Genomic DNA, 17,018 nt, shown 5'->3' on the forward strand with positions numbered 1-17,018 from the left:
CTACATTCCACCCCGGGAAGGATCCGCATGAGAAGAATGCTAGCTAAAATGTTAATTTTTTGTTTCAAGCAATAGGATATTTTGTTATATAATATATTGGATTTGTATCATTACATCAGCTCTAGAGGACCTTGTTGTAGAATACTACATATTTGTATTCATAATCTAAAATAAGAATGCCTCCAACAACTGGAACGACTGAGTCACCTTGATTGAACCAACGAGCATTCGCCGGCTAACAACACGCTAGTTACCTAGGATACCTGTTTCTTGTATGTAGACATTCATAATATTTACGACTACTTGATAAAAACTATTTCCTTCAGAATTGTTGTAACATTCGTGACTGGCGTTTTCAAATGGGTGTAGTTCTACGGAATCTTCAGAACGTGGTGCCGCTGCGACGCGCGAGGCTACGGAAGGATGTAGAGACGTTGAGGCACATATTGGGCATCCAAAAATTTGATTTGGGAGTCATTTGCGTGGACAACCGCAAAATTCAACGCATCAATAACATTTATAGGAAAAAAAATATGCCCACTGATGTCCTCTCATTTCCATTCTATGAGGTTGGTATCTAAGTTCCCTTCCCAGCATTCACCTGCCCCTGTCAAGAGGTCTGGGATTTTATGGCACGAGTGTTAATGCACCATAGGTTCAAGATGCAGTGGTGGGATGGTCTCTGGCATCTGTTGGAAGTGTTAGCAAAGAAACGGTGATCAATGTTTGTTTTGTTTTTAAAGGAGCTGAGGCCTGGGAAGCTGCCTTGCCCCCTTTACAGAGATGAACTGAACCTTGGAGACATTTTCTTGGGGGTTGAATACGTGATGAAACAGTGCCAGCAGCAGTCTCAGGATCTTCATGGGATTCTCACAGTGAGCAAGCTACTAGTAAAACAGCCACACAATGATTGACAGACCATTGTTTTTATTACATTAAACACTAGTAGTTGCATTAGTGCTTGTTCATTTGACTTTTTTTTGTCCCCGTTCTCCTTGCTCAGTCAGTCACTGCTCATGGAATCTGTCACTTGTTGGGTTACAGACATGAAACTGAGGAGGAGTGGAAAGAGGTATGGATGATAATTAAAAGTGTAATGGCTAGGTCCCACATTTTTTTCTATTAAAGATTTCCTTTTAACAGTTGTATATCTGTGCTCCCAGATGCTGCAGAAGGAAAGCTACATACTTAATGAGTTCAACAGATTCACTGGCAGACAGCTGGTGCCTCTGACCAAGAAATGTAGCCAAGACGGATGACCACCAAGAAGAACCACCTGCAATGGAAGGCCTTTGAAATGAATGGACTTAGCTTTGGATGGATTTGGAAACGAATGGACTTAGCTTGGATGGATTTGGAAACTTGCAAAGACGACTCCTTGATCATGAATGAACAGCCCATTTCCAAGTGATAGCTACAGACCGTGTCAGTCTTCATGTGATTGCTGAGCTTTTACCTATGGAACTAGACAGACTACTCTTTTTACAATCAAACTGCATGACTTGACATTGACAATTAAACGTCCAAAACCATTGTTTAAATTCATTTTTATTTTAAAACGCGATGTAGGAAGTCAAATACTGGAGCCTGAACAACAAAAAAACTCAGTCCACTCTGCTACTCCTTTGCATTCCACATCAGACACGCTTGTCAACTTCAAACCTGTTCATTCTCACTTAATGCAAGCAGGAGACCAGTAAATAGCTAGCCAAACCCTAATCTTAGCAAAAAGTAGTCTAAAAGATGTGAATACTGGCCTGGTCAGGTGTGATGAGACATCCGAGCTGGCATTATAAACAGACCTCTGCTAAAATAAATAGTTAAATCTTATGGCCTTACTAAAAGCAAAGCCTATGCAGGATAGCTTACGCATGTAATACACGTTTCTGCATTGTCAGCGGTTTGAAGAACACATTCTAAACAAAGTGGTTGTGCATTTCTCAAAGTAAAGCGCTTTAGAAAAAGAAACTACTGGTTCTGTACTGGGAAGCACTAGGGAACCCCAAGGAGCCTAAGCTTATATATATAAAAAAGCAAGCTACTTTATTGTTTAGTTTGTCAAGGTGATAAAACATGAATAAAACAGCAACACAAACAGTCCATAAGTAAAGCATTGCAAGAAATTGAAGAAAAAAAACACAGACTCAACTCTAGAACAGAATACAAACATAAGCAGTATTGGCAAATCTATGCCACAAAATAAATATTGCACCACATGTATCCGATGCATATAGAAGTACTAACCTCAAATTAGCTTTTATTCCAACACAGAAGAATAAATCTTGGTTTTCGATAGATTATATTGGAAATTAAGTCAACCATACAATCCATCTGACACTTTCTATCAAAGTTCTTAAATGCATGATAGTTAATATCATACGAGTGCCAAGAAACTATTTTACAAGTTATTCAACAAATCATAGAAAATAAACAAAAAGTTGGGGGCTAATCTCTCAGGCTTGAATAAACAAACATAGTCAACTCCTTTATTTTGAGTGCGCTGCATGTCTCATTTCTGAATGGACCTGGAGAGAAGAATGTGGGCTGTATTTGTGCTGACGTCTTAAGCCTGACAGAAGCTACCTTGGTCTGTAGTGTTTTTTTATTTTTTTAAAAGGGACAAAGTGCCTGAAGAGGGCAAAATGTGGACGGCGATCAGTAGTACTGGAGAAGGGTTCTCTTTAACCCGACACATCTGATGGGGAACAGCTCTGTGCTGTTGGAGTGTGTTGGTTGGTGTGTGTGATTGATTGATGACAGACTGGTGGCTCAGAGGGGCTGCAGGACGGTCCTCCCTGCCTCTGAGGCTCCTCCACTGGCCCCAGTTCTCTCCAGCTCAGACAGCTCCTCAAAAACATCCCTGAGGAGAGGAGGGAACAAACACAGCAGTGAGTCAAGGCATCCACATCCATTATAGTGGGTTCCAGTGTATATGATACACACAACACCAAGTTAGGCAAACATCTCCTACAATAAGTGAATGTACAACTTTATTTGTATTAAACCCCCCCCAGCATTCTTCGAGTTAGTAGACTGTTTAATTTCCCCCCTTCATTTTTTCCGACAAAAGAAGAGATTTGAAGAAATTTGCTTTTCTAATTGCATGGGGGGGGGATTTTGTTCCAGCTTCTGCTCAGTTGCCCATTGGTGTTGGCAGCCCTGCTTACTGGAGCTGGGTCTCGCTCAGCCGCCACTGGATTATACTCAGAGACTGGTGTAGTGCATAGTGACAGGAGGCTGGTTGTTTACTCCTTATTATAAACTGGGCTGTTCGAGCCCTGAATGCTGATTGGCTGACAACCGTGGTATATCAGACTGTATACCACGGGTATATGACAAAACATTCATTTTTACTGCTTAATTACGTTGGTAGCCAGTTTATAATAGCAATAAGGGGTTTGTGGTATATGGCCAATATACCAGGCTAAGGGCTGTATCCAGGCACTCTGCGTTGCGTCGTGCATAAGAACAGCCCTTAGCTGTGCTATATTGGCAATAATATACCACTTATATGCTTAGGCAATAAGGCACGAGGGGGTGTGGTATATTGGCAATATACCACACCCCCTCGTGCCTTATTGCCTAAGCATAAGAAAACAGGGTTGTATTCAGTAGGGGATACCGTTGCAAAGTTTTTGCATCTGAAAACAAATCTATGTTCTTATTGGACACGTTCAGGGTACGTTTCACTGCATTTTCTCCACTGAACACAACCCCGCACTCCATCTGAAGCTGGGATAGGGACCTTGATGGAAGGGATAAGAGGGACACTCACTTGTGCATGTAGAAGAAGATGTATCCGCTGCGGTCGCGGTCCCTCTGTACCGTGGCCTCCTGCGTGCGCGACACGTCCAGGTCATTGTAGGTCAGCCATGACTGCTTCTTCATGTCGTAGATGTCACTGATGTAATGGCCTGAGGGTCGGGAGAATGAACTATAGGTTAATATTAGACTACAAGAATCCAATGTTTGGCGTTCTCATGGTATTGTAATCATATGCTGCCTCAGCTCACACAACCTTATATTTTCATGATTTACGTTGTTTCACGGATGAGTGATAATCTGTGGCTCCTGCTACACAGTAGTGCGTTTTGAGATGCACAAAAATCAGTTGCTACCAAAAAATATGAATGACATTCATGCTTCAATATTCATTCAACTTGAACACATTTTTGGGTCTCGCAAATAACGGTGCATCTCATAACACAGTCATATATCTTAGCAGACTGTGGTCTATAAGGGAGGGCAGTGCTTACCAGAGGAGGAGCTGCTCCCAATGTGACTGACTACACTGATCAGCCGGAAGGAATTGGCCAGATCTCCACTCTGGGAACAAGAAAGGAAGAGGTGTTCAAGCCAGGACGTTTCACTCCATTTCAAAACGTTTCTCCTTACTTAATGTCAAACACCCAGAACTAAAATGTTGTGTAATTGCATCAGATGCTCGATTAAGTTCTGGGGGCGGCGACACACACACACACACACACACACACACACGTTAGAAAAGATACTAACAAGAATAACAAAGTCTCGACCCCCCCTAAACAGAAACTCTTTGCCAGTTTCAGGCAAGTCTATGGGCCAAATGTCCCATTTAGAAATTCGAAAGATGTTAGCACCTGCGGAATCGTGATTTGTCCAAATCATCAGTGACAAAAAAAAAAAACTGCGTACCAGAACAAAGTTGCTCGTTAGTCGTCACATCTCAGTCTCTTGTAAGACGCTACTACCATTTATGTTATGTGCGTCTGTCCACGAGAGTTTTACTCCCTACTGAACAGGACCCTGGTGAAGGATGGTTAGTGTGGGAGAGGAGGAAAAGGAGGGAGACTCTGTACCTCAGCGTTCCTCTTCAGGTCCCCAGCCTCTGCTTCGCTGTACTCCATGTCCAGCACCTCTTCGTTCCCAGAATCCTCGTCTGAACATAGCAGCTCCGGCAACGAGTTGTTGAACTCTGGGAGGGAGGGAGAAACCAGCAGAGCAGATCAAGACACGTGAAAACCACTGATATACGCAAACCAGGGGTTGGAACCAGTTCAGGGAACCAAAAACTGAAAAATAACGACATTTTCAGAGGAAGTGAAATTGAACTGGGAACGAAAGGGAAGTGTTCTGGACCATTATTTTCAAATCTTGCCTACGGCTTACTAACATTCTTTTTAGTTCCCAAAATATTCCTAATGTCTAGAATATAATTTGGTAATTTTGTGAAGTTATAATGCTAGTAACAGCCTAAACACATTCCAATTCACATCATGATGTTCAGCGCTTCAAGCCAAGTCCCCTCCTCACCCGTGAAATTTCAGTCGCATCTTGCACCTGCACTTATCTGACCAATCAAACTTTATACTTGTACTTCACTACATTCTTAAAGAAAATGAAAATACATGTTCCCTGACACCAACAGTACTCGTTACATTTTGAATGCTTAGAAGGACAGGAAAATTGTCTAATTTATGCACTTATCTGGGGGACTCACTAAACATATGCTTAGTTTGTAAATGATGTATGAGGTTTGAAGCGTGTCCTTGGCAATCCATAAAAAAAGAAAAAAGAAAATGGTGCCGTCTAGTTTGCCTAATATAAGGAATTGGAAATGATTTATACTTTTGATACTGAAGTATATTTGAGAAATTACATTTACTTTTGATACTTAAGTATATTTAAAACCAAATACTTTTAGACTTTTACTTAAATAGGATTTTACTGGGTGACTCTCATTTGAGTCATTTTCTATTAAGATATCTTTACTTTTACTCAAGTATGACAATTTCCACCACTGATCAGGGATGGGCAACTGCCGGCATGCGGCCAGCAGGCAACCTTTTTAGAGGCCCTCGGATCAAATTCAACTCAACTTACTGTTTGTTGCAAGTTAGAATAGTAGAATACACAAGGTGCAATTTAGAAATTTGGTTGTGAATCAGCAGTTTCTCTATCGTTATGTCTGTCTGTCACTGATAGTCAGTCAATTAGCCCATGTCAGCTAAATGTTTTCAGATTGGTAAATTAGATTGCTGGCCGCTAAACTAAACTTATTATCACAGTCAAATTATCGGCCAGGGGCCCCCCCCATTGATTTTGTTAGTCTCACTCAGATACCATATTAAAACTGCAAATATTTCTCTCTACACTATGACAAAACGTGGAAAATTGCACGAAACGAACTCTAAAACTTAAGTCTCTCCGCTGTCAAGAGGTGGGCCACTAAAATGTTTTGCTCGCAGTGTGTGTGTGTGGGGGGCAACTACAGCCCCTCATGATGAGTTCAGAGTGTGTGGCCCCCACTCCTATCAAAGTTGCCCATCCCTGACCTATATGAACAGCTACTTTTTTTATTTATTGGTTCAAACCGGTTCAGAACGTATTTTCTGGTCGGAACACCGGAACTGATTCCAACCCCTGGTGTAAACACACACACACTACTTTTCTTTTGTGAAGCTGAGTATATGCTTAAAAAGGGGTACCAGTGTCTATGCTGTACCTTGCAGGCTGAGCTCTGTGGCTCTCTTGAGGTCGTCGTCCTCCCTCATCTCTTGGGCTTCCTGTAGGACATACCACAAATTTAAAATGTCACTGGATTGTATTGTGATGGTGCAACAAGGCAGCATTGCTGGATACAGGGTCAAGTAGACACCTAGTTGACATTATATAAAGTTGGTGGGTCAGAGCTTAAAACCCATTTTGGGTATTCACCAAAACAAGCTGAGGGAAGATTAGCCTACATTACAAAAACATTGGTGAACCACCAACACCAGATTTATCCAACAGTAAAATGTCAAAGGGTAGAGCTGTATAGGTCTCTCTATGTAATGGCCTAGTGTGTTGGGGGTCTTACATGCTCCTGCAGGCTCTGGGCCAGGGCTTGCTGCAGCTCCTGCTCCTCCCGCTCCTGCTCCAGGCTATACTGCTGCACCCAGTCCAGCTCCCCCTGCACCCCCTCAGGTGTCTGGTTTTCCTTGTTTTCGTCCATGGTCAGGTCCAGGGAGTCCAGCACATCTACACACACAGATACACTCTGTTGCGCAAGGGTTGGTGAAACGCACATTTCAAAACAGTCCATGGTCTTCATGACTTAGTATAGGATAGTTCAAGGGAATTACAATTTCACAAATTTCATAATGGACATCTAGTAACTACAGAGAGTTGTTTTGGTGTGTAGTCTGTTTAAGCCTACACTTCCCCGTCTCTCCTGGCTGGGGTGTGTGTGTGTCGTGGTTACCTGCAGACGGTTTGTTGTCCGTCTCCAGCAGGTCTGGGTGGTAGTTTGACTCCTGGGTGTCGGGGTCGGTGTCTCCGAAGCCCGTGTCGGGGCTGCTGGTTGGCTCGTCCTCAGGGGCGGGGCAGGAGAGACCAGTGTCTTGACAACTCATCTCTAGCACTACCGCCAGCATCGCCTCATCGTTGATGTCTGACGCGTCTGTGTGTTGGACGCCTCGCTGGACCGAAACACAACAACCAGAGCCCACCATGACACACCGGACCTAAACCCACAGTATTCTTTCAACCTGGCCCTGCATGTGTCAGTGGTTAAGTTGTTGTAACTAATTTCACCCCCCAGTCCCCCTACCTCCTCTGCTTTGTCGTCAGGCAGACAGTCACTGAGGAGTCGCTTGCGGCTCACTGCCTTCCGGCTCAGCTCCTCCTCGCTGTCAGAGTCCACCAGGATACTGCTGGAGCTGCCCCCCGCCTTCAGAGACACTTTCCTGGGGGAAGGAAATAAAGACAGTGGTTAGAAGATCCAAACATTTACACCAGTGGTTTTCAACCTGTGGACCGGAGGTATTGCAGGTGGTCCAAAAATTTTTTCATTTATTTTTAGAATCTAATTTTGTAATTTATAATTACTTTACACAATGCAAATTGTAATAACAATGTATTTTATTTAACGAGGCAAGTCTTAAATTCTTATTTACAATGACGGCCTACCAAAAGGCAAAAGGCCTCCTGCGGGGACGGGGGCTGGGATAAAAAATAGGACAAAACACACATCACAACAAGAGACAACGCAACACTACATAAAGAGAGAACTAAGACAAAAACACAGCATGGTAGCAACAAAACATGGTACAAACATTATTGTGCACAGACAACAGCACAAAGGACAAGGTAGAGACAACAACACATTACTCAAAGCAGCCGCAACTGTCAGTAAGAGTGTCCATGATTGAGTCTTTGAATTAAGAGATTGAGATAAAACTGTCCAGTTTGAGTGTTTGTTGCAGCTCGTTTCAGTCGCTAGCTGCAGTGAACTGAAAAGATGAGCGACCCAGGGATGTATGTGCTTTGGGGACCTTTAACAGAACGTGACTGGCAGAGCGGGTGTTGTATGTGGAGGATGAGGGCTGCAGTAGAGCTCTCAAATACGGGGTAGTGAGGCCTAAGAGGGTTTTATAAATAACCATCAACCAGTGGGTCTTGTGACGGGTATAGAGATGACCAGTTTACAGATGAGTATAGAGTGCAGTGATGTGTCCTATAAGGAGCATTGGTGGCAAATCTGATGGCCGAATGGTAAAGAACCATTCGGCCATCGAGAGCTCCCTTACCTGCCAATCTTTAAATTATGTCTCCACAATCTAGCATTGGTAGGATGGTCATCTGAATCAGGGTTAGTTTGGCAGCTGGGATGAAAGAGGAGCGATTATGATAGAGGAAACCAAGTCTAGATTTAACTTTAGCCTGCAGCTTTGATATGTGCTGAGAGAAGGACAGTGCACTGTCTAGCCATACTCCCAAGTACTTGTATGAGGTGACTACCTCAAGCTCTAAACCCTCAGAGATAGTAATCACACCTGTGGGGAGAGGGACATTCTTCTTACCAAACCACATGACCTTTGTTTTGGAGGGGTTCAGAATTAGGTTAAGGGTAAAGAAAGCTTTGTTGGAGAGCATTTAACACAAAATCCGGGGAGGGGCCAGCTGAGTATAAGACTATCATCTGCATATAAATGGATGAGAGAGCTTCCTACTGCCCGAGCTGTTTTTGATGTAAATTGGAAAAAACGCGTGGGGCCTAGGATTGAGCCTTGGGGTACTCCCTTGGTGACCGGCAGTGGCTGAGAAAGAAGATGTTCTGACGTTATAGACTGCACTCTTTGAGAGAGGTAGTTAGCAAACCAGGCCAAAGACCCCTCAGAGACACCAATACTCCTTAGCCGGCCCACAAGAATGGAATGGTCTACCGTATCAAAAGCTTGGCCAAGTCAATAAAAATAGCAGCACAACATTGCTTAGAATCAAGCAATGGTGACATCATTGAGGACCTTTAAGGTTGCAGTGACACATCCATAACCTGAGCGGAAACCAGATTGCATAGCAGAGAGAATACTATAGACATCAAGTCAGTCAGTCAGTTGATTATTGACAATTCTTACAACATTTTGATAAACAGGTCAAAATAGAAATAGGTCTATAACAGTTAGGATCTGCTTGATCTCACCCTTTAAATAAAGGACGAACCTTGGCTGCCTTCCAAGCAATGGGAACCTCACCAGAAAGGAGAGACAGGTTAAAAAGGTTGGAGATAGGCTTGGCGATGATAGGGGCAGCAACCTTAAAGAAGAAAAGGTCTAAACCATCTGACCCAGATGTTTTTTTGGGGTCAAGTTTAAGGAGCTCCTTTAGCACCACGGACCCAGTGACTGCCTGCAGGGAGAAACTTTGTAGCGGGGCAGGGGAAAAAAGAGGGAGAAGCATCGGGTAGAGTCGCATTAGAAGGGGTGGGAGATGAGGAAATGTTGGACGGGCAAGGAGGCATGGCTGAGTCAAACAGGGATCCTGACTTAATGAAGTGGTGATTAAAGAGCTCAGCCATGTGCTTCTTGTCAGTAACAACCACATCATCAACATTAAGGGACATGGGCAGCTGTGAGGAGGAGGGTTTATTCTCCAGGTCTTTAACCGTTTTCCAGAACTTTTTGGGGTTAGACCCACAGAGAGAGAACTGCTCCTTAAAGTAACTAACTTTGGCCTTCCGGGTAGCCTGAGTGCACTTATTTCTCATTTGCCTGAACATGCATGTGCCGAGCCTTTCACCAAATGCAATTCTTGAGGTGGAGTAACTTTGCATGATCACGGTCGAACCAGGGGCCGAACCTTCATGTTTGTTAACAATACCACTGAAAATATCAAAAAAGAAGGTCCAAACATCTACGACAGAGGGGATCAAGCTGATTCTATACCATCTTACAATAATAATAATATTAATACAACTATTAATAATAAGTTACATTTACTGATAAAAATGTACTCTAAATTTGACCGCCAAGATACTTTGTTAAATTCCGCCATTCCTGGAATGTGGTCCTCAAGAGTTTGCCGGTGATTTGGTAGTCCCCGGAATGGAAAAGTTTGGGAACCGCTGATCTACACAATGTTCCCATCAAGGAAACAAGAGACCTACTGTAAACATGATTGGTGTCCATGGGCTGGAAGTGTGTGGAAGTGATACCATAGTGTTAGAGAGGGGTTGAATGAGTGGCTTACCAAAGTAGTGAGGAGGAGTTCACCAACTGGGAAGCCTTCAGTGTTCGTGCCCTGTACAAAACAAACAGGGTGTGGTAAGGTAATTTAATTTCTGCAGAGCACATTGGAGTAGGATTGTATTGCATTGGCAGGCAGAGTGGTCTTTCAATAATCCCTTTGGCGAGATGTGCTATTGAGATCAAAGAACAGATGTGTGTAGCCACGTGTGCACATTTATTTCTAATCCTTGCCAATTAGTGAGTTACGTGCACAGTTATAGCACATTTTCAGTCAGCAAACAGGTTTTGACAAGAAAAACCCTGGAAAAGTCATGGGTGTGTGCATCAACTGTATGTGTGCTAGGTAAGGCTACAAAATAATGACAGACCAACTAGTTAGCCAATTCAACACCTATTGTGTAGACTGGATAGTTCTCGGTAGTTAACTATTATCATGTATTAATGGAATTGTCATGTCCAATGTCCTAAATACGCCACCATAACTACAAATGGCGACACACAGTTGATCAACGGGCGCGTTAATAAATCAATGGTTACTCCGGCTGTAAAAGTCTCTGACACCATTGGAAAGCTGGGATTCCCCTCTGTTCAACATTGGGCATGTCATTCTGACAACTTTAAAATGTATTCTTAGATAATCCTAATGGAGAATTTAGTAATGTCTCCCATGCTGTCAATAGATCTCCCCTGAAAGGATGTTATCAATAAACAGCTCCCTTGCTTTGAAGTAGGCTACTTTAGCCATTTGATTTAAAAACAAATATGGCAAGACCTGAACATGGTGGTCTAGCAATGTTCAACAACCAATTTGACAGAGCTTGAAAAAAAATGTTTTAAGAATAATGGGCAAATGTTGACAATACAGTGTGGAAAGCTCTTAAGAGACTTACCCAGAAAGACTCACAGCTGTAATTGCTGCCAAACGTGCTTCTACAAAGTATTGACTCAGGGGATATGAATACTTATATAAATGAGATTTCTGTATTTAATTTTCAATACATTTGCAAACATATCTAAAAACATGTTTTCATGGGGTATTGCGTATAGATTGATGAGGAAAATAATTGATTTCATCCATTTAGAATTTAGGTTGTAACAAAATTTAGAACAAGTCAAGGGGTGTGAATACTTTCTGATGGCACTGTAACAGGCCTAATAACACATTTTATTTTGTAAAGTGGTGCCTTGCATCATACAACAATTTTCAGTTACCTTTTTGACCCAAAGTGTTACAAACACCCCAAAAAATGTGGAGTACAAAAATGTATGCCAAGCCCTGGTAAAATTATATAATTATGCAACAAACGTTGGATAATTTTCATTGTGGGGTGTGTTTCTTACATGGTTCCATGTGCGCTCCAGCCTAGGCTGAGGGGGGGCTGCGTAGTGTCTGTGCAGTGGGACAGCAGTGTGAGATAGCGGGGAATCATCACCTGCTGGCCCAGCTTACTGTTTAGTGACAGCTGGGCGTTGAAGCTGTAGCGCTTCAGGTGCAAGATAAGAACTCTACATGGGGGGGAAACAACAGAAAGGAATGGATTTAGGGTTCTGGTGAACCTCATACCACTTCTCATTCACTTCAACATCAGGTCACTGTTGTAGACAAACAGGCATACCTGGGGAGTCGGCTGAATTTATGAGTCACTGTCGCCGCTTTCCTGCTGCACTTTTCACAAGAATACTCGATTTCCTCCATCTGGAACACACATCAACACGCATTCAACTCATCCACTTCCTATTAGGATACTAGGTTAACTGTTTCATTGCATTTAGTGCAGGGGGGGGTGGGGTTCAAACCCTGTTTGCCTCGAGGGCCACATTCGTTCTTCAACGAGGTCCGGAGAGCCACATTGAAAACTAGTTACATTTCCTTGGCGTCAAAATTTGCGAAAAAAAATGATCCTTTATCCTTCATTTTTGGAATTTGATGCTCCCGACTGTCTAGCTTTCATTTCGGTGATTATTAGTGAGCTGGACACAGTCAAGAAACGGTGACTGTAGCTCCATTATTTCTTCACAGTTTCGATTTGCTTTTAGTCATTTTAAAAGTATTTTGAGTATATCCCTCCCACCCAATTTGTTGTGTTTGGTTTTTGATATAAAAGTTGGTCACCCATGCTTTAGTGAGTTGACATTGGGGCTGTTACGGTGACCCTATTACTGCCACACCGGCGGTCACGAGTCATGAAGGCAGTCACAGTAATTGGGAGTCTCCAAGCGCTGATGCTGCTGATAGCAAGTTTGGCAGGCTACTAATGACTAACTGCCTTGTACTCAGCACTCAATGCAAATGTAAAAGAAAATCTAATCAAACACTTCATGAGAGCATGTTGCGCAACATTTCTATAGGCTATGAAATTGCGTGCGAAAACAGAGTGATGGCCTCTACTTAAAAGAGGATCCCATCAGCTTTCTATAGGCTAGGCCTACTATATTTATATCTCAACTTTCTTAATATTAAGCACATTGCTCGTCTTTACAAGTATAGCCTACCTGGCTGGCATGAAAATGAACCATGGGAAAAAGAGTCCTCCATTTGCTATTTAAGTGCATAGATGTATTTTTCCCCCTGCCCCTGTTTTGAGACAGGTGCATGATAATGGTCCATTCTAAATCAAATTTCACATTTTATTTAGTATATGTAAAGACAAGATTAAATCAAGAATAGTCTGATGGGTGACAAAATTAGTCGATCACTTGTGAATAATATATTATCACTTGTGAATGATGCCCAGCGTAAGGCAAGAAACAATGCATACCTTTTTTTGCGACTTCTTTAAATCATAGTCCCACACCTCATATAGCCTAGCCCATAGACCTATATGTTTGGTAAGGTTTGTATCACAACTAAAGTGACCAAATAACTTATTAAAATTAAGCACATTAATCTGCTTTACAAGGGGCATAGAGCCTAACTGGCATATATAAGCGGCCCGCGAGTTTCAAGTTTGGGGACGATAATTTACCATAAAAGTGTACCTTTATAATAAAAGCATTACTCGCATAATCACATTTGTGGTCACTTTTGATAGTGTTTTCCCGCTAATGGAACATTCGCGCTTATAGCCTACTGCTTGCTGCGCTTATAAATGTGAAGAAATAAACTATTAGGCTATCACATTTTAAGCTAAACATTCTGATCTGTTGCATCAGCCTCATTGTGTAAAAATATTGTTATGCTAGTGGTTGTATTAATTTGGGATCTATCGCATCCCACAAGTGTCCCAGACAATGTTGTGAATATTTATTTCTTGCACAGAATATAATAGGTCAAGTTCTGTACTATAAGAGATGGTAGATCGACATAGGCTAGTGCTTTTGCTATTTGTTAGTCCTACTCATCTTGTTGGCTGACAAATGTAGACAGTTCTTCCAATAGCTTTAATATGAACCTCGGAATTGTATAGACCCGATCACATGACGGAGATCCATGTGAGTGAGAGGTGCTTCAGAGCACACAGGGAGAAGGAAATTCAAATGATTATATTCAGCCCAAGGGCACAACGGCCACTGGCCGCAAAAGGCATGGATTTCTTTAGGGGGCAATACGGCCAAACAAAGGGGATACCGCTGGGAAATCTAAGGCATTATCAAGTGCTTGTCAAATTGTGAATAAGAGACTGATGAAGTGTGAACAGCCTGCACAAAAAACAAAGCAGAGCTCATGCCTTTCATGTGACTTTTTTCAAATCATCATTAGAGTCGCATCATGCAGCCTTAGAATGTCTAAAAAATATAAACATAGAGCCCAACGTTTGTAGAACAACTAAAGTTACATAAATAACTAAATTAAGCTTATAGGAGTACCTGTTTCTTTAACCGCTCAACATAGAATGTGCGCACTCCCACAAACCGGTTTGGAGAAAATTTCAGCTTTGTTCAATTGTATTCTTCATACTATAAAACATTATAAAATAATGGCACGGAATTCTAAGAAAATGTCTGCTAAATGAGATAGCCCACGGCCATATGGCAAAGCCAGATAAGGACAACACAGAGTGTGCTATTCTGTTCTTCTGAAATGGACTACATTTTCTTCATATCATGTTTCTTTAGACCAGTCTAAAATAAATAATGGATTTATTGTGAAAGTGAAGCCCATGTTACATGAATTTATTAGACTTTTTAAAATGTAGATGTTCCAAAGGTCTGCATCAGTGGCTTGTAGGCTGTGTGTGGAAGCCAGGAGATGCTAAATGTGTTCATGTTAATTAACGGTCAATTACCGTGAGACTGGCAGTTAATTGCTTGACAATGCCCAGCTGACGAAATTTCATGACCGCCACAGCCCTAGTCGATACACAGTATATTTGGACAGGGAGCTAGTCTGGTGGTTTTTGGGGACAGTGGACACGCACCCTGAAGAAGAGGTCCAGAGAGTCCTGGATGGACCGGAGAGGGATGGTCTTCTTCCTGCGAGGCAGGTCAATGGACAGGTCGTTGAACTGCTCCCGCTTGGTCACTACTTCTCCACAGCTGAAACCACACAATAGCACAACCTTTTTTCATGATTTGTTGTTAATAACATGACATTCAGTCAGTCTTTATGACAACTTCATATGCTTAGGAAAGGTAATACCATAAAAGCTAAAGGAAAGGACTCTTAAAAGCTAAATCTAGGATGTCTAATACACATCCATTATTTTATTTTCCATCAGGGAAGAGATGTACCACCCAGAAATCCACAGTCTGAGAAGGTGATGATTCACTCACCCTTTGCAGGTGATGGTGTGCTGCACCTCAAACTCCATGTTGACCACCACGGGGCAGGTGTAGGTGTGTGAGGTGTCCGCCTCCTCCCCAGGCCTGACCGCGACCGCCTGCTGGGAGGCCTCGTCCCATGCCGCCGAGTCGCTCTTCCAGCTCTTGTTCACCTTCTCCATGTCCTCCTTAAGCTGGTCCAGGCACTGGCTCAGGAACTCATGGGCGTCCTGGGGGGGGGGGGGGGGGGTGTAAGTATACAGAGCTACAAAAGAGCCAAAATGGTTGTGGTGCAAATATTCTAGGTCTTACGTTCTGCATGTATCCAGAGAAGCGCTCGGCTGTGGAGGAGATGGAACTCTTCACTCTCCTCAGCAGGTCTTTCTTTACCTCGGGGCATGAGATGTCCTTCTTGGCCAGCAAGTGGGCAAAGCGTCTGCACACACAACAGAGAGGAGGGTCAGTGAGGGTGCAGGGCAGGTACAAGTCAGCTGAGCAGTTAAGAGAAATATTGAGTCATAGACATGAAATCACTAAGCCACCTAAACAAAAACAGCTTTTAAAAGGGTGCGTTAAAGTGGAAATATTCTCAACAGTGTTTAATAGAAGGAGAAATAAGATGATAACAGTTGAGGAATTTATTGAACGAGTGACAGTTTCCTATATCCAGTTCTGGGGTTAGCTGAAGAGTCATCCTGTGTAGCTTGCAATGCCAGGGTTGTGGGTTCGATTCCCATAGGGGACCAGTACAAAAATGTGTGCACTCACTCCTGTAAGTCGCTCTGGATAAGAGCATCTGCTAAATGACTAAAATCTAAAACAAAGGGTGACTGCAGTAACAGTAGGCTACCTGAGTAGGGCGTTGGCGGGGACCTTCTTCCATGGGATTCCCTGCTTCAGCAGGTCATTGGAGAACGACGGCAGGCTGAAGAGAGACTGCAGGATGGCGTTCATGTAACACGTGTTGCCCAGGTTGGAGAATCTGCAGCAAAGAGGTTAGAGAAAGATGGAGTTATACTTACAGTTATGTACCACAACCACTGGTGAAAAGACATGTTTTAAACTGAAAGTATCTGCTTCGGCACATTAGGGCTGTAAGCGACAACAAAAAAATCTTTGTTGACCGAAATGTCTTCTTTCGACCAATCAATTAGCTGACATTCTTGTGTGTGTATTTTTTTCATTTAGACACACCCTGTGTGTTTTAATAAAATCAACTATATGTATTAAGCTTTGATGCTTTAAATTCTTAAGAGTCTATGCCGTTGGGGGGTGGGGGGGATGGGTTCAAAGGTGACATATGGAATTGTTTTGAGATGGTCATACTATGGATCATTTAGCCATTTGATTATAGAATATCAAGGACCCCTTTAGATATCCCGATTTTTTATGTTTTTAATATAAAAACATACTACTATAACCCAGAGAACTACATTGAGTAACATCCATAAAATGGCAAAAAAGACATTCAAAATAAAATCAGAAACAAGGTTTTGAAGTGTTTGTCCTATATCTGGGAGATAAGAAAGCTCATGATATAACAGTGCCTTCAAAAAGGATTCAGAACCCTTGACTTTTTCCATGTTAGGTTACAGCCTTATTTTAAAATATATTAAACAGTTTTTTCCCCCCATCAATCGAGACACAATATCCCATAATGACAAAGCAATAACAGGTTTTAGAAATGTTTGCCAATTTAGTAAAAAAAACAAAAAACGGAAATATCACATTTACATAAGTATTCAGACCATTTACTTAGTATTTTGTTGAAGCACCTTTGGCAGCGACTACAGCCTCGATTCTTTTTGGATATGACGCTACAAGCATGGC

At 42.4% G+C, this 17,018-nt stretch overlaps 2 protein-coding genes across 3 annotated transcripts in view; one reads left to right on the forward strand and one right to left on the reverse strand.

The window, feature by feature from the left end:
- Positions 1-3: 3 nt before the first annotated feature.
- On the forward strand, positions 4-1,532 carry ybey (ybeY metalloendoribonuclease). Of its 2 annotated transcripts, XM_029703487.1 has the most exons (5): positions 6-272; positions 370-569; positions 744-875; positions 1,004-1,072; positions 1,164-1,532. In XM_029703487.1, the coding sequence occupies exons 2-5, from the start codon at positions 534-536 to the stop codon at positions 1,257-1,259; spliced, it is 333 nt and encodes a 110-aa protein (XP_029559347.1). In that variant the 5' UTR covers positions 6-272; positions 370-533; the 3' UTR covers positions 1,260-1,532. The 2 variants fall into 2 exon arrangements, with proteins under 2 accessions (XP_029559346.1, XP_029559347.1); XM_029703486.1 differs by having other exon boundaries at positions 4-569.
- The window catches only part of LOC115156155 (ubiquitin carboxyl-terminal hydrolase 37), a 30,344-nt gene continuing 14,858 nt past the window's right edge, over positions 1,533-17,018 (reverse strand). The window contains exons 10-24 of the mRNA XM_029703482.1: positions 16,039-16,170; positions 15,501-15,624; positions 15,201-15,418; positions 14,846-14,963; positions 12,104-12,183; positions 11,829-11,993; positions 10,489-10,539; positions 7,571-7,706; positions 7,223-7,439; positions 6,839-6,999; positions 6,485-6,545; positions 4,839-4,954; positions 4,257-4,326; positions 3,776-3,914; positions 1,533-2,860 (exon numbers count right to left, since the gene is read on the reverse strand). Of these exons, the coding sequence (XP_029559342.1) occupies positions 2,770-2,860; positions 3,776-3,914; positions 4,257-4,326; positions 4,839-4,954; positions 6,485-6,545; positions 6,839-6,999; positions 7,223-7,439; positions 7,571-7,706; positions 10,489-10,539; positions 11,829-11,993; positions 12,104-12,183; positions 14,846-14,963; positions 15,201-15,418; positions 15,501-15,624; positions 16,039-16,170 (1,879 nt within the window). The 3' untranslated portion in view covers positions 1,533-2,769. The remainder of the gene's footprint in view (positions 2,861-3,775; positions 3,915-4,256; positions 4,327-4,838; positions 4,955-6,484; positions 6,546-6,838; positions 7,000-7,222; positions 7,440-7,570; positions 7,707-10,488; positions 10,540-11,828; positions 11,994-12,103; positions 12,184-14,845; positions 14,964-15,200; positions 15,419-15,500; positions 15,625-16,038; positions 16,171-17,018) is intronic.

This window comes from Salmo trutta, chromosome 20 (assembly GCF_901001165.1).
Source record: "Salmo trutta chromosome 20, fSalTru1.1, whole genome shotgun sequence".
Taxonomy (NCBI): domain Eukaryota; kingdom Metazoa; phylum Chordata; class Actinopteri; order Salmoniformes; family Salmonidae; genus Salmo; species Salmo trutta.